The following is a 24,728-nucleotide window of genomic DNA, read 5'->3' on the forward strand; positions in this document are numbered from 1 at the left end:
TGAAGATGCTGGGGGAAAAGTTCCAGCTTCTTCGATGACTATTCCACAGAGCTGACACTGGAGACTCCTTCCTTAAATGTTAGATAAACATCTCCGTCACCATAGCAATGATTACAGATTATAAGCGGATGCTATTCTCCGGGCCACTTTTCCGGAAAATGAATCTGACCGGATCCACAAGCCTGGGGTATCTGGGGTGGTTTCCTCACACACACTCTGCTAAAGTGTCTGGAGTTCCAGTGCCAATTATTCTGGCATTTCTAACGCACCATCTGGGTATTAATAGCGCTCTAATCCTCATTTAATTTCCCAAGCAGGAAGATTTGGACGAGAGAACAGCGCCGTTGTTCGGCGCCCGAACACATGCTCAGGAGCAACCGCTGCTCCGCTGACCCCCCCGAGCCGGAGGTCACACCACTTACACTGTAGAGCCGGAGGTCAGTGCGGCGTCCGAATAAATCAGATTAGCGCTGAGGGAAAACACAGACGACTTTCTGTCACGCCGAGACATCTCCGCCATCATCAGTATTCCGTGTGCGTGTGCTTCAGAAGTCAGGAGGAGAAAAAGAGCGGCCTGTTTTTTATTTATTCCGCCGCACAGATGCTGGACGACAGAAATATTCATTGTGCCTTCGGAATTCCGCTTTAAGTTTTTTTTTTTCATCATCAGCAGCAGCGCCATTTCCTCTCGCCGCCTTGTCATCTCGCTCGCCGTCTGATGTGAGCCGTACGCATCCGTCCGAGCGCTATAGGATGAAAGAACACCAGTCCGTGTTCATTACACAACTTATTACGACTTCTCTCTCCATCAAATAAACGACACGTTTTACCGACTGAGAGCGGGAAGGAATCCTGGAGGAGCATTTTAACAGCAAGGAGCTTTAGCATCTGCGGTCATCATTCTGATTGGTCAGGAGGTGCTAAGTTATTCTCTCAAACAGTAGATTAGACAGTAGCTCAGGTTTATATGATCGCGCTGCTTCGTGATCGTTTAAACACGTGTGATCGTTGATATGGTGAAGATGTGGAAGGAGTCTCCAGTACCAGCCAACAGCTTTACAGTAACATGACAAAAAAATAGAGACAGGTGAAAAAAAGACCTGCTATAACGTAAGCGCAAGCAGGAAATGGATAAATAAATAAATAAATAAATAAATAAATAAATAAATAATAATAACTAAATGTAACTATAAAAGGATAAAAAAATGACATCTTTAATAAAACAAAATAAAAATCCTAATCGTGGACAAAATTGCTGTTGTTTGAGGAATAAACTCTTCTCGCGGCAGCATTTTGTTCCGTACGTAATAACTGCCCCACCTTCATGAAGCAGCTAGTCAAGTTCATGGAGTGCAGTGCATCCTGGGAGGCAGCCCGAGCCTGTCATTTCTAAGATTGAAGACGGTGGCTTGTGGAATTGACTTTCCCCTCAGTGGATGGTGTAATTTGTAGTAAAAAGGTCTTGAGTGTGTGTGTGTGTGTGTGTGTGTGTGTGTGTGGGGGGCTGAGCTGATGCAATCTGCCTTGGCAGCTTCAGGTTAAAACGGAGCGCTCGTTTCACCTGGACGTTATCCCTTCACTCGAACCTGCTCACTCTCAGCCAAGGATTTTACAACAGAGAGAGAGAGAGAGACAGACAGACAGAGAGAGAGAGACAGACAGATGCAGACAGAAAGACAGACAGACAGACTGACAAACAGGCAGACAGAGAGAGAGAGAGACAGACAGATAAAGAGAGAAAGTGAGAGACAGACAGAGAGAGACAGACTGACAAAAAGAGACAGACAGAGAGAAAGAGAGGCTGATAGACAAACAGAGAGACAAACAGACCGAGGGAGGGTGAGACAGAGAGAAAGACAAGCAGAGAGAGAGAGACAGAAAGACAGGCAGAGAGAGAGACAGACAGAAATACAGGTAGAGAGAGAAAAATAGAGAGAGACAGACAAACAGACAGAAAAAATGAGAGAAAAAGAAAGACAGACAGAGATACAGACAGAGGAGAGAGAGATACAGAGTACGGGGCCATGGTATCAGGTCTAGTTGTTTGATGATAGAAAGTATAATAGAAGGGGGCGTGGCCAGACATTGTGTACATGTTACATCACCACAAAAAAAAAGCTGTAAAAAATAAAAAAATAGAATACACGTCTTCTGTAGCCACTAGTCGCTAGCATTGAGATTTACTCAGGGTTTTTTAAATTACTTCTTCCGGACAGCAGGAAGAACTGTAAATGACCGTAGTGTGGTGTTAGTGTAACTGACCTCATTATAAACACAATATAAAGTGCACAGTCATGCGATCTGTAGTGAACAGCAGCAGAGATATTTACTCAAATCTCACACTTCACGCTCAAGAGAAGATCTGACGCGACCCGAGGTTTTTCACCTTGCTGCAAAGTCAGAGCGCGCGTTAAAGTTCAGAACAGAGAAAAGAATTAACTGGAAGAATTAGCTGGAATTAACGCAGGAAAATAACACGTGTGTGAGACTGCAAAGCTGTAAGACGTCTGATCCAGGATACTGAGATGATCGGATCCCGTCGTCGTTTGTCCCCGGAGCTCGGACGCCGTTATTAGCTCACAGATGTTTGATATTTCACCGCGTACAATAAAACCTCTGGAGCTCCCTGTAATCCTCATCAGAGCGACACGCGGCCTTTTAGAAGTCGCTAATAACACAGACGCTCTGTGAAACTCTGCTTGTCAAAATGGCCGTTTGTGTGTGTTTTTTTTTTCCAGCACGCCCTTTTCCCATTTCCCGATCTCATTTCCCACATTCAGCGCTAGCCGATAATGGCCTGACGCCATTAGCTCGGGTCGTCCCTCTGTTGTCTTTCGCCATTTCAATTGATTATTCTCAAGTCGGTCCAAAGTGAGAGTGGATCATTAGCGTGCGCTACAAATTACTGACTAGCAAAGCTTGCCAAGTGTGTTTCACAACACTGACACATCGCTCTATGTGCGTTTGAGTGTGTGCGTTTGAGTGTGTGTGTGTGTGTTAAGGCTGAAATAAAACTACCGCCACAAAGAGGAGAGCATCCGATCCCCATACGGAGGCAGAGCGCCGATCCGAGCTGCTGTTCCGCCAGAGCGGGGAGACGATCGAGCGAACGCTAATAATCTGACAACTCCGGGGCCACAGAGTTCAGAGAAAAGAATCCGGGATGAAATCTGTCTAATCAGGATCCTTTAACCTTTATTCTCCGCTCGCCTCCAACGACCTCCACAACATTTTCATTCCATCACTGTCCCAGACGCCGCCACGGGCTTTCGGCTTTTCATTTATTTGTCGCAGCGTGGCTTTAGGGTTTTCACTTCTATTTCTGTGCTTAATGTCAATAAATGCCATTATCGATTAATTTTTTTAATACGTTTTTTTCACCCTTGGTTGTTTTGGTTTTTTTTCGTCCCTGTCGCGCAGCACAGGAGCAGAATCGAAATGTCAGGCGATGTTGTGATTGCAATCAAGACGACATAAAGCAACCTTTAAAAATGAAAGTTTTCTCAAAAAAAAAAAAAAAAACAATAATAAAACACTGTACAAAGTTTAGGGCTACTTATTTTATTTAATGCAGCTCTGACCAATCAACACAGACCTCGCTGTACCATGTGACCTCACGTTAAAGCCACAATTCATGTAAAGAACACAACAGTATGTCAGTTGTTACTGCTGTTAAATGTGGGCGTGGCCTCTAGAGAATTAATTTTTTATTCTGTTTTTTTTTTCATAGCCACCATGTAGCTTTATGTTCACGTTGAAGCGACTCGAGCTAGCTGTACTAGCTACACACTCGCCAGAGACACTAGCCATCTCTCCTGCTTCCTTCTGAACTTTATTTTCCCTCCTAACGTCTCTGTCACATCGACTTTACGGATTTGTCTTTTACGTCAGCGTAAATTAGCATAGACAGGAGAAAATATCTCAGATGTTGGTCGTTGTTGTGAAGGATACGTGTCGTGGACGCTCGGAGAATGGTGGACGGATTCCAGCTGTGCGATTTAACAAAAATATCATGAAATACAACTAACAGGAAAATAGTATAAAAGACTTTTATTCAAATCTGTAAACATTTAATATTTAATTGTGTAATAATCTACGGATCAAAACGCTGCTTGTTATTCAAAAAGTTATTAATAATAATAATAATAATAATAATAATAATAATAATATTGTCCCCACAACACACACAGTTCTTTTGTCACGTTAGTAAATCTACAACAAAACGCAAAAAATGAAGGAGTGTACTTCAAGACTTTCTGTGGTTACGAAGCTGTCGATGTGTGAAGCGCCACTTTGGATGTGAAGCGCCCGAGTCATGAGAGTACAGCCGAGTTAAAGGCACCGTCGGTCTGCCAAAGACCTCGCGAGAAAGACGTGCGCTAAATACCGACGACAAGCTGTGAAAAAGTTCTTCTCGACTCAGACCGCGAGCTACAACTTTATTAGCAGAGCACGCTCCTGATTTGCTTATTTGTCAATGAGGTGGAAGTGACAAGCTAAGCCCACACACACACACACACACACACACACACACAAACAATCGCACACACACAAACACACACACACACAAAGGCTCATTAGCATGGCAATAGAAGACGGCATTCCAGTAGTCGGGTACAATGGCAAAGGGGAAGCCACTGACCCGAGGGTTCCCGCTGAGTTCTTCACACAGCATCCATTCTCACGCCGAGTTCTCCTCACCTCACCCAGGGAACCGCAAACAAACACACACCATAAACACACACAAAAACACACAGGGTAACAGGTTCGTATTTGAACACACAGACAGTGGAGAGATGCAGGAGAGGTTCCTTCATGTCCTTAAAAAGCCACAGTGATTCTGGATCTCCGCTGATCTCCAGCACGAGTAACAGAGTCATTGACTCCCAAACCACATCATGGCCTCTTGCGTTACATAATTAAGAGGTCCCATCTGGTCCGGCCAACGCTCCCTGACACTAATTGTGTTGGTGCACATGGTCATCCCATCGGGATAAAAAAAAAAAGCCCTCGAACATTTAAATCCATTATCTGTTCCTGTGGAGAATAAAGCGCACATGTTGCAGTGCCGAGGAGATTAGGAGGATCTGCAGGGGGGCGAGGAAGCAGGATTACGCCTCGCAGGAAGTTCTAGCCCCCTCATGGTAAGAACCGTCTCATGCTTCAAGCTTCTTAACTCTGCTCTCTGCTGCAACAAGAAAAGAATTTAAGACTCGTGTGTGTAAGACAAGAATTTAATGGTGGAAGACGTGCAGGAGGACGTCTGCCAGGCCTCCGCTATGTCTACAGAGGAAATAGACGTTTTATGGAGACCTTGCTCACCATTTTACGTTCCAAGAGTCTTTCATGATTTTGCTATCTTCAATCAACCTACAATTTATAAGATTCTTGTAAATATGGAACAAAGTAAAGGCCTCTTTCTTCTGTTCCATCATTAGTTTATGACGACTCAAGGCTCTTCGCTTCATGAAGAAGGCCATCAAACGGCATCTACCAGAGCTCTCGCACATGACTGCCAATGTGAACGCTGTTACGTGGTCTCCTTTTTGTACCGACCCTTGCAGACCTCATTTGGTCCTCCAAGGCCTTTGCTATTCCACTTGAGCTCACGTTGATGTTTATCTACCGAAAAAAGTCATCCTCCAGTCTACCGTCCACCCGATCCTGTACTTTTTCAGCGCTGTAACCGGACACACTCGTAGATAAGTATAAATAGCTGAGGAAAAACAGACAGCGGGACTGACACAGAAAAAATTACGACCAAGATGAGCAAATCAATCATGGTTCTCCTGGAGCAGTGAGAGCATAGCATCGTAAAACCCAAGCAGTCTAGACAGCCCCTTCTGCTCCCTCACTAAACACCACCACCATCTTCACCCCCCTCCGCCCAAAACAGACGATGGACTGGTCGATGAGTATCGATTGCCCGCTGCATCCCCTGGGGAGTGACACAGACTGGCTGCTTGGGTTCGCAAGTCCACCGAATGGAAAGAGGATCAGCTCTGATGTGTTCGAGCGTGCCACCCACACTCAATTTCCCTCTACCTGATCTCTGCTTCGTCCTGCGCTCCTCGCAATCAGAGGGCCACAATCCGACACGGCATGTGTCTCCTAACATTTCACGCGACTGGACAAGAATTCCCTTTTTTTCTTGAGCTGATCTCCTAACTGAGCATCAATGAGTCAAGATAATAAAACATTTATTTAGGTACAGCTGGCCTATTTTACAGCACGGAGGAGGCCGGACACTTCCAGCTACCTTCTTCATCATATAGGAGAAGTGGGAGACAGTGTGTGTGTGTGTGTGTGTGTTTGGTGGACTGTGCTGCAGCAGGACTTGTTATCTGTCACTGCCCGTGGCTGACACTCTTCTTCTCTTGCTCCTAATTGCCCCTGCGGGACTCATCAGGAGGGCTGCGACTGTCCGCTGTGTGCCAGAGCTAGCAGCATCGGCTATGCTTAGAGCCCCCGCCTCGCTCACACACACATATACACACACACCACGTCCCGCCAGCTCACTGCATCCTCCACAGGTGTCGTCGATTCTTACACACTCCCCCCGTCCCCTCCGCCTGTCAGTCGTTACCTCCACCTCGCCTCTCTCTGCCTCTCCCCAGAGACTCGGAAGGGGACCGTGTCTTTGAGGAGGAATAAAAACAAGAAAAATATGTGAAAAAAACTCAGCAACCGCCGATAGCTCAAGGTCAGACGTAATGCTAAGCAGTCTGCAAACAAAAGTGTGAGGTTGGTGCGATACGCAATACGCCGCGTTTGCTAATTAGGCCACAAAGATAATCATAAAGCGCAAACTACACAAGCAGCGACTAAAAAAAATCCTGTATAAATGCTAATCCGACGCTACCGTCAAACTCATATATCAAACGTCCAAGCAGAGAAGTGGCACGGCGAATTTGCATGCGTACGAGCGGCGGAGATGACGGACAGCATGAAGTCCAGGTGTCACGTCGAGTTTTATGGAGCGTGCATTCGTGTTTATGGACAGCAGGGGAGCTTCTACGCTCCTCTACCCACGTCTCTCTCTCTTTCTCTCTCTCTCTCTCTCTCTCTCTCTCTCTCTCTCTCGTAGCAGGTTGGAATCGTAAACTAACCCAGGCGGACATTTCTCCGCTTCCAGTCCAGCCAAGCATCAGGGGATTTGCCAGGTCACAGGACTGTGCCAAATGGCTCCCTGAGTTCGGGCCTCTGTAACTTACATCAGCTACAACTGTACAAGCGTGTCTTTCTCTTTTGTCTTTCTTTGTTATGGCCACACACACCGAACCGCACACACATCGAGTCTGACAGCAAATCAATACGACCCAGAGTCTATTGTTAGCTCGTTCAATTAAAGCCAGTCATAACGGAATGAAAAGCAGAATGAAAAGCCAAAAAGCAGCATGTGTGTGTGTGTGTGTTCATGTATCAGTGTATTATACAGAACAAATCCAGCAAACGACCCACTTTCATCTGAATCACTGGCCCTTTAACTGTTGCTCCGTGTACCGTCGACCTTCCGCCGTTTCATACCGTCGGACGATCGTGTGCAAATGTCACCACCGCTATTGTAAATCAGAACCTTCGGAGACGCCTAAATGCACTCCATTCCTCACCTCAATCACATTTGCAATCTGCTCTATAAAGCTTGAAAATAAAAGAGAGAGAGAAAAAAACGGCAGGCTTCATCCACCTTTAAGATTGATTTGATGTAGAGACAGGAATTACGATGCGACCTCCAAGAGGTCAGCGCAGTGAGACCGTGTTAATTCTTCTCCTCCCTGCTGATCAGCCTGCCCACACATCACTGCTAAAAACTCCTCCGTCTGGCCAAATGAGCCCTTTTTTTTTTCATTCTACCGTAACTCGATTGCTGCATAAGTGTTTTGGTCTTTAAATCGAGGCATTTAGAGCAGACTCCTATTGATTAATTGATAATAGATTTGTGAGAGTCATTTACTTGTTTTGCAGTACTTCCCGAGTCAGAGGCTAATGGTGGTCTGTGGAGAGAGGAAGCGAGCTCGTGTGAGTTTTATCGCTTCTGCGCTGAACGCTTTCCTGCAGAACTCAGCCTCCGCTTTCCGCTTCACGCTCTCTAAACCGCGGGACACCAATTATATAGATATCAGCGGCAGATCTGCTCGGTCGGCCCGCGGCACCGCATGGACGTCAGCACCGCCTTCTAATTAAGGGACAGTTGTAATGTTGATATGGGGCTCGGGTCAGCTCTAATGAGAGTCTTAGATGCTTCCTCTTCCAAATTAATTGGTCCCACTTTTTTTTTTCTTCTTATAATTTTTAATTTTTTTTTATAGGTGACGCTGTGCCTTACAGCCAGCATACAGGACTATGAAGGTGGCACCAATCTCCAGTCTACAGCACTTGAACCTGGGTAGATAGGACCGAAGAATCCAACATGAGGACTTTTATGGCGTTCCTGTTATGGGCATGGGCTGCCCACAGCGTGGACGCCATGTCGCTTTCAAGAGGAAAGGAAGCATCCCGGCAAGAGAGGAACACAGAGATTCTGAAGCGATCCAAGCGAGGATGGATGTGGAAGCAGTTCTTCCTGCAGGAGGAGTACACCGGCAGTGACCATCAGTACATCGGCAAGGTAGGGAAGCATCAACACTCCAATTACATGCTCAAGATAGCTTTAAAGTTTGCGCTCCAATTCATTTGAACATTAATGAGCCTGTAAAGCCATGAGCAGTAATTACACCATGCTCATATTCTGTTCTATAAACCTTACAAGGTTCTCCTCCTGTGCTCCTCGCTTTGTCATTGATATTTATCTTGATTTTTACAGTCACGCAGGTTTGGATCTAAATCTTTTTAAGCTCTCAAAATACACCAAATATCTTCGTCTTGACTGTACGTGCTTGGTAGTGAAGCTACATCCGAGCAGCAGAACAAATCCCTTTCAAACCGGGATTTGTCCCGGAAGCCGTTCTAAACAAAATGCCCATTATAAGAGGTTCTACAGCTAGCTCAAGGGTTCTGCATTGATGTTTGTGTATATTCAAATCCGCTAGCTAGCTTTGCTAGTTGCTAATGTACGCTTAGCTCCCAGACATTCTAACCTCCTCACGTTAATCCCAAAAAAACAAATCTAGTCCTGGTCCAGACTCTGGATCCGGTGTGAGTACTTCCTGATCATTTATTTTAATTACTTTGAATTTGAAATCTGTTACTTCTGTAAAAACAAGAGATCTGTACAGGATGTTAAAGAACTTGTTGCAGATACAGCATGCTGTAAGGCTCAAGGAGGCAGGAGTTCTGTTGCATGCGAGCTTTCTTGCTTCTACACAGGAGACGATTCAAGTTAGGAGTCAAAAAAAAAACTCAGGAAGAGACAGCCAAGAGGAAAGTTTCATCATCTTTCTTAATCCTCTATCTCTCAGCTGCGGTCTTTTAATAACCAGTGCAGGAGAAGATGAAAAGTGTGGGCTAGGTGACGGTGGTGTTTCTCCAGCTCGGCTCCTGCCAGGTCGAAGATGAGGAGAAGGGCGAAAGCTTGGGCCTTTAGCGCTGCCCACCATCACAAGATCAAAGATTAGAATATACGATAAAAGACGAAAAGCCTCAGCGTGTCGACGCTTGCCGAAGGGTCACGACGCAGCAGGCTGGAGGTGTCGGGTTGCTGAGGGTGAAGAATTTACACCACCTCCGTCTCTGGCAGGAGGAGAATGTAAAAGAGTCCTGAGAGGATTTCCGGGTGGGGTTACGGAGTTACACACTCATCAACGTCGCTCTCTGACATGGAAAAAAAATATTCTTTTCTGCCTCTCAGAAGGTTTCCGTCTGTGGAGGTTCGTAGCGGAGGATGAATTCCCAGAAAAACGTCTCAGGAGCTTGTGTAAGACACTGAAGGGTCATTGTGCTGGTGAAGTGTTCTGGGTTTTATTCACATGCATAGAACAGGTGTGGTTTAATTTCATTATATCTCTGAAACAATGATTCACTTCAGCCCACTCCGAAGTGCCACTGTAATCCTCTTTTCCTTCATCAGAAGCAGTTCCTCTCTCTTTTATATCAAATCAGATCCACAAATCCACTCCTTTACCATCAAAAGTAACAAAACGTTTCCGACTCAAAGCAAATTGAGGAGTGGAATTGCGAGACGCGTTTCGAACGCAGGACGTGAAGGAAGGCAGGATAGAGACATTTGAATTTTGGCTCATGAAAACGAAGAGAATAAAAAAGGGCCGTGCCTCATAGAGACAGCAGGTGTGACTGGATCTCCTTCTAATGAATATGTATTCACCTTGATTGCACATTTGATGTTTCTTACTTTCATGTGATAAGCAATCAGAACTCAATTTCACAAGAGCTCATCTGCACATATTGGCTAGACAGAAAGAGAGAGAGAGAGAGAGAGAGAGAGAGAGAGAGAGTGAGAGAGAGAGACAGTCAGAGAGAGTGAGTCAGTCAGAGAGAGAGAGACAGTCAGAGAGAGTGAGTCAATCAGAGAGAGAGAGACAGTCAGAGAGAGTGAGTCAATCAGAGAGAGAGAGACAGTCAGAGAGAGTGAGTCAGTCAGAGAGACAGAGACAGTCAGAGAGAGTGAGTCAATCAGAGAGAGAGAGACAGTCAGAGAGAGTGAGTCAGGGGGATAAAGAGTGAGATAGTCAGAGAGAGATAGAGAGAGAAACAGTCAGAGAGTAAGAGAGAGAGACAGTAAAAAGAGAAAGAGAGACAGACAGAGAGAGACAGAGAGAGTTCCTTTTTAGTTTCTTGTTCTTTTGTAGAGAGTAGAGTGTAATGTGATATTTAGGAAGTGTTATTAGCTAAAAGACAGATCTAGAGGTAGCTGACGAACGGTTCAAACGATCTTCTGTCCACAGCTTCACTCCGATATGGATCGAGGTGATGGCACAGTGATGTACGTCCTGACCGGAGAAGGTGCCGGAACCATCTTCGTGATAGATGCAAACTCAGGTGATCTGCACGCCACACGCAGCCTGGACCGAGAAGAGAAGCCGTATTACACGCTCCGAGCTCAAGCCGTCAACAAGATGAACGGCCAGCCCCTAGAACCCGAGACCGAGTTCATCGTCAAACTCCACGACATCAACGACAACGAGCCCAAGTTTGAGAAGGAGGTTTACACGGGTAGCGTCCCCGAGCGGTCGCACATCGGTACGGTTACGTTTTTTTACCTTTTCTTCAAATCAGGGGTCTAGAAAAAAAGACTGTAATGCATAGAATCAGCTTCTTTAATCTATACAGTGTTACACCTCATCCAATCACACGCGTTATGTTCAGGACTCTGGTCAAAAGATGAATAAAATATTAAATATAATATAAATTCATATAACTAATAAACATATTTATTAAACATGCTGTAACTGTTATATAATTTTTGGATTCTTTGTAATGAATACTCTGATTCACTGCTTCAGAGAGAGAGAGAGAAACACAGAGAGAGAGAGGGGGGGGGGAGCAAGAGAGAGAGACAGTCAGAGAGAGAGATAGTCAAGGGGGAGGGGCACAAGAGAGAGAGAGATAGACACTGATCTCTTCTTTTTTTGTTTGTTTTTAAGGAACTTCGGTTATACAGGTGACAGCCAACGACGCAGACGACGAGATGTTTGGCATGAGCGCAAAACTGGTCTACAGCATCAGCCAGGGTCACCCTTACTTCTCCGTCGAGTCAAACACAGGTCAGACGTTCCGTCCAGCACGGTGTGTTTTCATCTGACAGAGAGAGAGAGAGAGAGAGAGAGAGAGAGAAAGAAAGAAAGAAGGAGAGAGAGAGAGAGGGAGAGAGAGAGACAATAGACTGCACAGAGAAAAAAGAGAATCAAATAAATATAAAAAAAACCCGAGCAAGAGAGTACTTCAGTAATGTGAAAGGTTTGCATTCTATCCCTCCCACTCGAGCACTTTAGTCGAACAAACTCAAAGCAGTTTAATCATTTTAATGTGCAGCCTGGACCGTCTCCAGCCGAGGTCTTTGTTTAAACAGAAACACAAAAAGCTCATGCAGCAGATTAGCGTCCAGCTTAACAGCGATACAGCCGAGTCCAGATGTGACACGGACGACGGGACGCGTGTAAGTCGTAAAAGAGATATATCCATCAGGACCCAAGGTTAATCGTGCTGTTCGGAGAGAGAGAGAGAGAGAGAGAGAAAGAAAGAGAGTGAGAGAGAGTGAGAGAGAGAGAGAGAGAGAGAGAGAGAGAGAGAGAGAGAAAGAAAACCACCCGGCGCATCCCGGACTCAGATTTGGAGCAGGGCTTTTTTATGTCAGATGGAACAGATGAAGCGCTCCGACGGCCATCTGTGACGGTTTTATGACCATTTGCAGTTGACACGTTCTTTGTTTTCTAGCGTTTTCTTCGAGCCGTGGTGTCACTTTCAAACTCATTCTGGTAACAATATTACACTTAGATCAGTGTGTAAAAAAAAATCTGTTCTGTAGACTAACAGCTAGAGGTGTAAACTTCAGGCTTCTGCAGGATGTGATACCATCTCACTTCAGTAACGCTGTATCCGTGATAACACCATATGATATTTCACATTACAATTCCATTTTTAATGAATATCACTGGGTCTTTGACGATACAATGTCATTCAAAGCACTGTATCCATGACGATGTGATACTTTAGTTTTATGATACTACTGTATCCATGACGATATGATACAATATTTTTATGATACTACTGTATCCATGACGATATAATACAATATTTTTATGATACTACTGTTTCCATGACGATATAATACAATATTTGATGATACTACTGTATCCATGACGATATGATACTGTATTTATTATGAAACTACTGTATCTATGACAATACGATACAATATTTGACAATACTACTATATCCATGACGATGTGATACAATATTTTTATGATACTACTGTATCCATGACGAAATGATACAATATTTGACCAAAGCACCATATCCATGACGATACAATTATTATTATTATTATTTGTCAATTCCACTGTATCCATGACGATGCGATACAATATATGACGATACCACTGAATCCATGGTATTATAATATTTGACCACAGTATCCATGACGATAGGATACAATATTTGATGATACCACTGAATTTTTGACGAAACCATACCATATTTGACAATTCCACTGTTTCCATGACGATGCGATTCGACATTAGACAGAAACACCGTATCCATGACGATATGATACAATATTTGCAGTTACCACCATATCCATGACGATATGATACAATATTTAACCATTACACTTGAATCTGTGATGATACGATATGAGTGGATATTTGTTAAAATCTGATAGCTGAGCTCACTGCCTTGAGGTTATTATCCTCTCTTACATTATGAAGTAAATGTTTTACACACACTATAAGATTCGGAGGGTTTCGTCTGCACACACAGCCTCATCCTGACTCGTCCACACAGAGCGAGAAAGCGACACCGTGGCACACGCCTTTATCCTTCAGCCAGATAATTCACTACCTGCAGCTGCATCCCAGCAGAGCTGCTGATGCCAATTACAATCTCCAAGGCAACATAAGGGTCAGCATGCACACAACCAGCTCTGCACTGCTCCAACACACCCAGGTTTTTAACCAGGTTTCCATCACGACGACGCTTTTTAGCTCTTTCCCTCAGTGCCTTGTAGTTCCGTGATCGTCATCGAGCTTTAAACCATCTCCATAGCACATAATGATGATCAGTTCATGATGGAGCTTTCATAGGAAAACACAACGAAGTACATTTTTCTCTGTGTGTGTGTGTGTGTGTGTGTGTCTGAGGAAAAAAACAAGCAACCCACACAGACTCATGTTTCCTTCAGGCATAATCCGGACAGCCTTAGGGCCCTCAGACATGGACAGAGAGCAGAGGGAGCATTACCAGGTAGTGATCGAAGCCAAGGACATGGCAGGCCAGAGAGGCGGCTTAACAGGCTCCACTACAGTCAACATCACGCTGACTGATGTGAACGACAATCCTCCTCAGTTTGCCCAGAGTAAGTCTGCAGCGCTACACTACAACACACACCGTCAAGATAAAACTCTCCACACACCACTCACTCACGCTGTTTGCTCAGGGTTTAGCTCATGAATTTTTAGTCTGTTCGCACCGCACGACAGAGAATAACTCATCAGTGTGCTTCAGCAAATTAACACAAATCAAACAGCAGCATCAGGGCCGGACAGATCACACCTTCACCACCAGGGAGGAAGAAGAAGAAAAAGAATTAATCAGTGTACTGATACAGAAACCTTTCCAGAATTTCTCTAACAGCACTAGAAATTTCCTGCTTATCATTTCTATAGTAACAACTCGCTCACAGGTGGATTCGCTCAGCGTAACGTTATCTAAAAAATGTTTTTGGGGTTTTTTAACGTAACACTGACACACTATATTGCCAAAAGTTTTGGGACACCCCTACAAATCATTGAGTTCAGGTGTTGTTTTTCAGGGGTTGGGCTCCGCCCCTTAGTTCCAGTGAAAGGAACTCTTAATGCTTCAGCTTCATACCAAGACATTTTGGACAATTTCATGCTCTTTGTGGGAACAGTTTGGGGATGACCCCTTCCTGTATGACTGTACACCAGTGACCAAAGCAAGGTCCATAAAGACATGGATGAGTGAGTTTGGTGTGGAGGAACTTGACTGGCCTGCACAGAGTCCTGACCTCAACCCCATAGAACACCTTTGGGATGAATTAGAGTGGAGACTGTGAGCCAGACCTTCTCATCCAACATCAGTGCCTGACCTCACAAATGCGCTTCTATCCTAAACCTTGTGGAAAGCCTTCCCAGAAGAGTTGAAGCTGTTATAGCTGTAAAGGGTGGGACAACTCCATATTACATTCATGTGCATGTAAAGGCAGACGTCCAAATGGTTCAGAGTCTCCGCTCTAATTTATCCCAAAAGTGTTTTCTTTGGGTTGAGGTCAGGACTCTGTGAAGGCCCAAACTGTTCCCACGAAGTTGGGAGCATTAAATTTTCCAAAATGTCTTGGTATGAAGCTGAAGCATTAAGAGTTCCTTTCACTGGAACTAAGGGGCCGAGCCCAACCCCTGAAAAACAACACCTGAACTCAATGATTTGGAGAAAAAAGAATAAAGAGAGGCTGGCGAGGGAAGGAGTGTTTACAGCTGCTATAACGGAAGTGAGAACAGGGACTGACTCGCTTCATGGAGCATTAAGTGCAATTCTCAGCAAACGTATGACTTGTCATTCGTTAATCAATTTAAAATCGGAAACACAAACGGAATGCCAACATCAGAAAGTCAGCAGAAAGTGGATCAGTCCGTCTAGTGAGAAAGGTTCTAACCATCAGCCAGACTGACAGAGGATAGCACAGAACCGTAAGGCATATTTCAATATATGTCTATGCGTATTTATTAAATTTTCCAATAAAATAAGATCATGTGAAGCGGCAGGTCTGTATGTGAAGCTGAGGCATGTCATCTCCTCCCCTAAGGTGTGTATCAGTTCAGTGTTCCCGAGCTGAGTGAGCCCGGTGCCATAGTGGGTCGGGTTATAGCTACGGACGCCGACATTGGGCTGAATGCAGAGATGGACTACACGTTGGTGGGTGGAGACGGCCTGGATGCTTTCTCGATAAGCGCCAACAAAAGCACGCAGAACGGCATCATCAGCGTCAGAAAGGTAAAGCCGGTTTCTTTCCCCACCTGCTGCGCGTGCAGCCCGGAATACCGTCTCATTAGAGGAATGCGTGCTGTGAAATAACGACTCGACTCGGCTCAGCGGGCGGCGTATTGTCCCGATTGAACAGCATACACAACGTGGGCGCTTTTTTTTTTCTCCACAGCCTCTCGATTACGAGAAAAAGAAGTCGTACACGCTGCAGGTGCAGGTACGCAACACGTACCCGGACCCGCGCTTCGTCAGCGTAGACGCTAAAGACATGGCTACGGTGCGCATCAACGTAGAGGACATGGACGAGCCACCGAGGTTCGAGCGTCTGAGTTACAGGATGGAGGTGAAAGAGGACGCGGCTGTGGGCACCGTCATTGGGTCGGTCAGCGCCGTGGATCAGGACGCACGCCGCAACCCCGTCAAGTAAGAACTCAGAACTTTAGCTTTCTGTTAAAATCCATTAACGTGTGTTATTTAGGAAACCGCTCCTGAAAATGTAGCTGTGTAAAATGTGTGTTTTCTGTAGGAGTGTGTGATTCGACTGAAACTCATATTGATGACAGCAATCACGATATATTATTTGCTTCTTTAGTAACAAACAACAAAATCTGTAGTGTTGAATTTATATATTTTTTTTAAATCCTGAAAACGTGTCTAAAAATATAATATTTAGAGCAAACTTTTATAAATATGCAAAAATTGCACAAAAATAATGGTTTTTTAGTTATAAAAGGAGCTGATATCTGTGATATCTCAGTAAAGTGTATTGTGCTGTAATGGATCATGATGTAGATATTAGACGGTCAGATCACTCACCTCAACATGACGATAACAAGGTGATAAAAAGGAAGAAGAAGAAGAAGAAGAATTCTGAGATTTCTTGTGATTTTGTGTTTGCTGTCACAGTCACAGGGTGTGTAGAGATTCACCACCAGCTTGTGTGTTTATAAAGATTTCAATTTAAACAAATGATAAACTGAAACCCTGATATTATTTTGACTAGTTTATTATACTTTTGCATCTGAACACTCTGAGTTCCCTGATAGAAACTCTATCTGTTTTCTGTAATGAGCTCTCTCTCTCTCTCTTTTCTCTTTTTCCCTCCATCTCTCTCTCCTCATCCACCCCCGTCTTTCCAACTATCTTTCCTCTCTCTCTCTCTCTCTCTCTCTCTCTCTATCTCTCTCCCTCCCTCTATCTCCCTCTGTCTCCTCATACACCCCCACTCTGTCTCTCCTTTCCATTCCTCCTCTTCCCCACCCCTCCTCTCGATAATGATGAAGCCTGATTAGTGAAATCAGGCAGTCGTATGCACTAAAGTAAACATCTGTGTTCAGCTGGATTTTTTCAAGGATATTCTTTTGATTCCTATTTACATTATAATAGATTCTTCTTCTTCTCTTAATAATAATAATAATAATAATAATAATAATGATAATAACCTAACCTTATAACAATAATAATAACCTCTACTCTACTCTACTCTACTCTACTCTCAGTTCTCATGTATTTCTGTATTAATTCCCAGCTTCTCAGAAAGGCTTTTTTAAAAAAATATTTGATATTCTCTTCGTCCTCGTGTACAAAAGCCTCGGTGTGAGATTCTGAACCGTCCTTCCCCATCGATCTAAATGACCTTCACCTGCAGGGCTTCGCTTTATATCTGCTGAATACGAGCGGCGAGCGCACATACCCGTGCCATGTCCTCTTTTAATTCGAAAGGTCCCCTGATTGTGACTTCGTATTGAATTAATCGTAATAAGCTTCCATTATGAAAATAAATGAAGATATTCGTTTCTACAATAAATGGCTCCTTTATTTGCTCCCCTCCGGAGATGGCGGTAAATAAGAGCGAGGAGAAAGAAGTGCAATTAAAGATCCTGAGCGACGGACAGGGAGCGGGACTTCGGGGCAGGTAATTATCAGACATCCGGGGCAGGGTGATGGGGCAGCGCAGTCTTGCTGAACATCAGGAGGATAATTAGCGAATGGAGCAGCCCTTCTGAATGATTGCGTCTGAAAGAGCAATATCACGAGCTCCCGTCGAACCGAAAACAAATGGGCGCGGGCCACGAGCGGCCTTCAGGCTCGGTGGATGCAATCAGTTCTGCTTCTCCGAGCTGTCACCCGCTTCCCATGTTCTCCAGCCAGCAGCTCGTGTTTAGCAGCAAAACGTGAAGTTACCTTATAGAAAGCATTATTCTTCGTTCAGTATGCAGCGCCACAGCAGCAGTGCTCCTCGCTAAGGAGTATTGATTCAGAGGATGGTGTCATTTCCAGGTACACAATTGATCGGCACACAGACGTGGACCGGATATTTAACGTGCACGCCGGGAACGGGTCTATATTCCTGCAGAAGCCTCTCGACCGAGAAGACCTCGCGTGGCACAACATTTCAGTGATCGCAGCCGAATTCAGTAAGTCATGCACACACGTTCTTCACCTGGCAAAATATCACACCTACGGTAGATTAAAATAAAAAAAAAAAAACATGAGACACATGGATTAGGGTCAGAACCTTAAACAAAAAACTGAACCAAACAAAATCTGCATTTAGAAAAACCTCGGAGATCATGTCAGATGTCAATAATGCTAACCTCTAAACTTTATCTCATGCTAATCAAATCACAGGTTCGTGTTAAGACACTCATTTAGCAGGTTATTGTTTCTATAGTAACGGCTCATCCACAGAGACCTGCACTTTATTATAACTGATATAGTGGAATTGTTTTTACGGAAGGAGTCTCCAGTGTCAGAGGTAAAAGTTTATGAAGAGGTTTTACGCTATCCATTTCTTCGTTCCATCCCTTCATCCCTTCATTTTAAATTTATTAAAAACAGCACAAGACCTAGGATTCGTACTGTATTCATTAAATTTACTCGGTAAGAGTTAACTAAAGCCCATTACAATAAATTATTCATTAGTGTCGTGTTAATGCTGAGAAGATATCAGTCAGAATGTAAAAAATAAGTGAAAAAGAATTCCGTCCATCCGCATCACGGAAACAGATGATATTCGAAAGGCAGTAAATATAATTAATCCTAATGAAGTGTCTGCTGTAAATATTCACTTCCTCTTCTGCTTTTAAGTGGACCTGTGTGTGTGTGTGTGTGTGTTCGTTCTCAGATAACCCCCAGCAGACGAGTCGAGTGCCCGTGTACATCCGTGTGCTGGATGTGAACGATAACCCACCGGCGCTCGCCTCCTTCTACGAGACCTTCGTGTGTGAAAACGCTAAATCCGGTCAGGTAAAGTCCCTTTTTATTTTTTTTTAAACAGACGTTAACGTTTGTCACCGGGGGCCGCCGTGTCAATTTAGAGATAAGAAGCTCCGAGATGAGTGCGGTTTGTCGAACACGGCGCGACCCCCTGAACGGAGATAGGGATCTGCGGCGAGTGCCGCGCCCTGCCGGATTAGACGCCGAGACCTTTTTCTGTCACGCTTGATGAGATTAAGTGTCACGCCGGATGACAGGTGCTGTCACTTATCACTGTCGCTTTATAATAACTACCTTTCCACACGCCTCCCCCGCTGTCCATCATCACAGGTCACTGATCCGCCCACCGCTGGGTGACGCCCGACTCTAAAACACCCGCAGGTTTATCTGTTCTGTTAGAGATAGCGACTCGACATGTCTGATGCTCTGGAATCTTTCTGGAAAAAAACGACTTGGAAATTCTTGCGAAGAATGAGTCATACATCTGACTGGTGTATAATGAAAAGCTGATTGGGAGCCACCGAAGGGCGGGAAGGTGAAGAGTCCGGCCGGTTGCTATGGCCGACAGGCAGAAACACACTAAGCACCGGAGGATTGCTGATTAAATTTTCGATGTGTCCTTGAACGAGGGCGTTTAACCTCGAGTTGCCCTTGCTAACCGCACAAGACAACTCGGCGCTCGGCAGCTGAGCCGATAGCTATCCTCACTTCCAATGTGAGCTCTCCAGTGCCTGTCTGTGTGTGTGTGTGTGTGTGTGTGTGTGTGTGCAGAGAAAAAGGAAGGACGCAGGAAGCAAAAGACATTATAAACATAAAATATTTTACTGCATCTGCAAATCTGATTAAAAATGATTTGTGGAAAACAAACGCCACGGCTCATTGAAACTCTAATGTAATTGATTTGTATATGCAGCACTAATTAGTACAAATTACACAATAGCCATTAAGGACAATTCAGCCGTTGTTTTCCATTTAACTGAAGTCAGCGTGTGTGTGTGTGTGTGTGTGTGTGTGTGAGAGTGTGTTAGTGTGTATGTGTGTGTGGTTCTTATTGTAGAAACCATTGTTCAATTAGTGCTCTTTATTGCGTCTCAGAAAATCCAGACAATAACAGCAGTGGATCGGGACGAGCCTCAAGGAGGCCATCGCTTCTTCTTCTCGCTGGCACCGGAGAGCTCGGTGAAGGCCAACTTCTCAGTGCAAGACAATGGAGGTACGTTATTTCCTTTTTTCCCTTTATGACTGCAGGATCCTAGGCTTTTTTGGAACTTTGTTCTTGTGTTCCGCAGACAACACTGCAGGGATCTACACACGACGGACAGGTTTCCGGCAGGTACAGAAAAGCTTGCACCTGGTCGCCGTGGTGATTTCGGATGGCGAATTTCCCATGATGAGCAGCACGGGAACACTGACGGTGCGAGTGTGTACCTGCGACCGAGATGGAAACATGGAGATATGCAACGCCGAGGCTCTGAGCGGCACGGCCGGACTTAGCACCGGAGCGCTGGTGGCTATTCTGCTCTGCGTGCTCATCCTGCTTCGTAAGTATCACCCTTATTATCCCGGTGGGCGTGGTCTTTTCTAGAATGACCCCGCCCTCACTCACAAGCTACAAGATCTTTATTGAGGATGAAAAATAACCTCCGGGTGACACTTTCCCCTGTGTTCATACCAGTTCCTCGCTTGTAACTTTAATTTGTTCCCAAAAATGAAAAAAAAAATTCATCTTATGCGTTCACGAAGAAACTCTGACTACGTGAATATAGCACCATTCTGAAGATAAAAAAGTACAGAGAATTTTAGTGCATATGGTGAGTGTAAGTAGTTAGCAGTTCGCTTTACTAATATAATCTTATTTGCTAATATAATCTTCCAGGCCACGCCCACACTCAATAACAGCAGCGGTCCTCATACACAACCACTCGTTTGGACGCACGGAATGTTGTTAGAGTCCGTATAGGCAAAGGAGGAAGGCTTGGGGTGGGTGTGGCTTAAAGCATATAAATAGAAAAGTGGGCGTGCCTCCACTAATCACACTGCATCTTTACTTCACGTCTTTTTCTCCACCTGAAATCTGCTGCATAACAAAATAAAATGATATTCAACATCCAAACAAACTCTGCCGATCCTCACGACAGGTTTGAAATGAAAGTAATAAAGGAAACAAATTAAAGCAAGGAATAATTTTTTATTAAAATAACTGCAGAAGTGAGTCATCCCAACACATGTTACTAGCGTGCATGCGCTAAGCATCGACTAATTAATTAGGTGATAATTTGCATAGCTAATCAAGTGTCAGTTAACACGTTTCCCGGGAGGTCATTTTGATCTCTGGATGTAAAAATAGAACGCATCTGGCGCATTAATCATTTCCCCTGAGCTTAAATCCACCAGGTACAAACACTACGGTCGTGATATTATTTAATATACACTGTTTATGTAACCACGGCGACCAAGGTGACTGAGGCTTCTGAGGGATAGTGAGGATGCGATGCGTTAACTCCGAGCTAATCCGACATCGCCGAATTCCCTCCCGAAGTCTCAGCTCGAATTACTGCTTCCTCCTCAGGGGCAGCAGAGTCCAGCAGAGGCATCATGTTTCTGCGGTTTTAGCAGTCTGATCATCACTCGCTCCATCCGTCTATCCTCCTGTCCGCGCCGCTACGAGGCACTCATCATTCAGCCTCACTGTCAGGGAGACGCCGCTCTCTCCGTCATGCTCGCACCCCTCCGCCTGTCAGCCCCAGCCCCCGCCTGTCTGCTCCTACATTACATTAATTACTACTCCGGCGGTCTGTGGAGCTCACGTCTGGTCAGAATGCAAAGTGAAGCCATGAACGGCGAAGCCCTGACACACTCGCACGCTCCGGACCGATAACCACCGCCTCGTCAGACGCATTCCGACTTTCAATCGATTTTTAAATCCACTCGGAATTAAAATTATTACTATCATTATGAAATAAAGTGGTTTTAGGAATACGTCAGCTGTGTGGATTTTTTACGGCGTGAATGTTTAATAAATTTCACCGAAGTGGATGTATGAAAGAGGTTTCGGCATACGTGTTCGTATTGCTCAGATCTTCCTGGCGTGTCACGAGCAGCTGCTCTGTGGTATAGGTGACACCCCATCATCCACACATCAAGTGTTTTATTGTTAAAGCGCAGCGTTCACGCCTGCTTGCTCCTGAGTGCTGATTTAATCTCAACTCAATCTCTGTGTTTTTTTGGGTTTTTTGTTGTTTGTATCTTTTGGCCTTCAGATCTGCATCCAAGGCTGTTTCTTGCTCTTTCTGTCCTACTCATCTGGAGTCCAGAGTTAATGGAACAGTTTGCGTTACTGTATCCTTTAAAAAAAATTAAAAAATAAAAGATTGAAAGTCCAGGGCCATGAATTGACTAACTCTGCTGCTAGGTTAATGTACACCACGTCTTTGTCACTTGTCGATTATCCTTCCCACTCACTCTGTGTGTGTGTGTTTGTGTGTTTCTTCTTTTTTTCCTCAGTGATCGTTGTGCTGTTTGCTGCACTGAAGCGCCAGAAGAAGAAGGAACCTCTGATCATCTCCAAAGAGGACGTCAGGGACAACGTGGTGAGCTACAACGACGAGGGCGGCGGTGAGGAGGACACGCAGGCCTTCGACATCGGTGCTCTGCGCCACCCGGAGGTCATGGAGGAAAGCAGCAAACTGAGACGTGACGTGGCGCCATCTGATCCTCCGTACCCTCCACCTCCGCTCCGCCGCATGGCTGTGCCATCCCGGGACAACTCGGACGTGAGGAACTTCATCACACAGCGCGTTCAGGAGCACGACAGCAGCCCTGCGGCACCACCCTACGACTCTCTGGCCACATACGCCTACGAGGGCGAGGGATCGGTCGCCGAATCGCTCAGCTCGCTCGGCTCCGGATCGTCTGAATCGCCGCATGACTACAGCTACCTGAACGAATGGGGGCCACGCTTCAGAAAGCTGGCCGATATGTACGGGGCTGACGACAGCGAATGGGACTCCTAACACGCCTAACTCAGCTTCCTTCGAGCGGAATTCTTACGCAGCGTTGCATTTCTTACAAAGTGGAATTCTTACAAAGTGTCCTTCTCCCTCGCCCAGCTCCATCTGGCAGACGTCTCACGGATGCCGATTTTCTGCAAAGCAGACACTTTAAAACACGGAGGCGTCCCTTGACTTCTGCGGCTCTCTGGAACGAAGCCGGTCACGGCGAGGCCTACTTTATGGATAATCCCACCTGAAAACTGACATTTAGAAACAGCGTGCGGAATACGGATCCTTACAGACTCCTTCCCGAGAAACGCCTCGGCGCCGAAACCGACTGGTTTTTACGAAGGACCAAACTTTTTAGCGAGGTGTCTGAAGCTTAAGCGCTAAAAACGTCCGGCTCTCGCTTCACTCTGCCGGCGTCATCTGTATGCTTTTTTTTTTCATTTCTGACCTTTTTTTTTTTTTTTGACTTTTTCAATATTACTTTTGACGTACACACATCTGTCAGTGCTTCTCCGAGCAGACATGGTGCTTCAGAAATTTGGGTCGGGTAAAAGGTGTTTTGGTGATTGGCACTCGTTTTCATCATCTACTGGAGAAAATGCCAGAAGCTTCCAATTATCTACTCGCTCATAGGCAGGAAATGTGACTCGCATTTTTGGCACACATCTCCACTACATCCCTCCATCTTACATCCCTACACACCAGAAGCCTATTTACAAAACCACCTCGTGCTAAACAAAAACTTACGCCTTCCTTTCCAACAGCGTCCAGTTATATTTTTTAAGAGGAAAGAAAACCGACAGGATGATCGACCCCTGCCCTTGTTTTTTTCTTCCCCTACAAGTATTACCCCCGGCGTATGCTGTGCGTGCTAATAACCACGTCCGTGTACTGTTCCTCTCCTCTTTCTGTGCTGTTTTTTCTTCATCCCCTCTCTCCGAATGATAATCGCAGCGCTCCCGTGTTGAGTTATGACTGGGATGTTAAAATAAATCACCGCCCTTATATTTTTGCCCTCTGCGCCAGCCACAAAAATGAGTCTGGAATTGGATTCGCCGCCTCCGTTATGGAGGGGATGAAAAGAGGCTCTTTTTTTTTAAAGAATATACATATGATTGTAGTCGGCTTGCGAGGAGCGGGTAAATATTTGTGGTTTAGGCGTGCAGAGTTCACCTGCAATATTCCCGTGCTTTGTCAGTGATATACTGTAAAATAAAGGTGATGCTAACTCATGTTGTACCAAAAAAAAAAAGAAAAAAACGTGGTTTAATGAAACAATGCGTGTGTTTTTTTTTCGGGAGACTAGATGATGTCCATGTACTACTTTGCTTTGTGATATTTTGTACCAAATATTTATATTACATAACACAACTAAATATTCTTGAAAACCGTCCAGCTGATGTTGCTGTTTTCAGTGTGTTTCTGGAGCTGTGGAAACTCCATGCAGTTCATATGATGTACAGATTTCCTCTTATTACAATAAATGTTTTCTTTTACAGAAGATAATCGTTTATTCTTTACAATTCACCACTTACAAGCGAGGCAGGATTTCTTCACACGAACCCCATTGGTCACGGCGCTAACGCCGCTCTCAGGGACTTTCTGAGATTTTTAAAGCTTCAGGTCGTGCGTCTGATGATTTAGGAGCTGTAACAAAGTGAGGCGATCATCTTCTACTGCAGCAAATCCTTCGCAGGTTAAAGATGTCGTGTTGCGTTCAGGACTGAGATTCAAAATCCGTATGTCAGAAATTCGCTTAGTAGATGTAACAATAAACGGATAAAAAGTATAACGTGTCGTTGTTAAATAAATAAACTTTTGTAACTGTTAACAAATTTCAACAAAACTTTCCAGCAGCTACAGCCTTTTGTTTATTAATAAACAACACGTCAT

The 24,728-nt window shown here is 44.8% G+C and overlaps 1 protein-coding gene across 1 annotated transcript in view; it reads left to right on the top strand.

Annotated features, from left to right (window-relative positions):
• cdh6 (cadherin 6) overlaps positions 1-24,336 on the top strand; it is a 31,373-nt gene extending 7,037 nt beyond the window's left edge. Inside the window, exons 2-12 of the mRNA XM_058418647.1 lie at positions 8,310-8,608; positions 10,842-11,136; positions 11,541-11,660; positions 13,796-13,969; positions 15,437-15,624; positions 15,788-16,038; positions 17,896-18,032; positions 18,743-18,864; positions 19,930-20,047; positions 20,124-20,375; positions 22,339-24,336. Coding sequence (XP_058274630.1) covers positions 8,411-8,608; positions 10,842-11,136; positions 11,541-11,660; positions 13,796-13,969; positions 15,437-15,624; positions 15,788-16,038; positions 17,896-18,032; positions 18,743-18,864; positions 19,930-20,047; positions 20,124-20,375; positions 22,339-22,847 — 2,364 coding nt within the window. The 5' untranslated portion in view covers positions 8,310-8,410 and the 3' untranslated portion in view covers positions 22,848-24,336. The remainder of the gene's footprint in view (positions 1-8,309; positions 8,609-10,841; positions 11,137-11,540; positions 11,661-13,795; positions 13,970-15,436; positions 15,625-15,787; positions 16,039-17,895; positions 18,033-18,742; positions 18,865-19,929; positions 20,048-20,123; positions 20,376-22,338) is intronic.
• Positions 24,337-24,728: the final 392 nt, after the last annotated feature.

This window comes from Hemibagrus wyckioides, linkage group LG20, assembly GCF_019097595.1.
Source record: "Hemibagrus wyckioides isolate EC202008001 linkage group LG20, SWU_Hwy_1.0, whole genome shotgun sequence".
NCBI lineage: Eukaryota > Metazoa > Chordata > Actinopteri > Siluriformes > Bagridae > Hemibagrus > Hemibagrus wyckioides.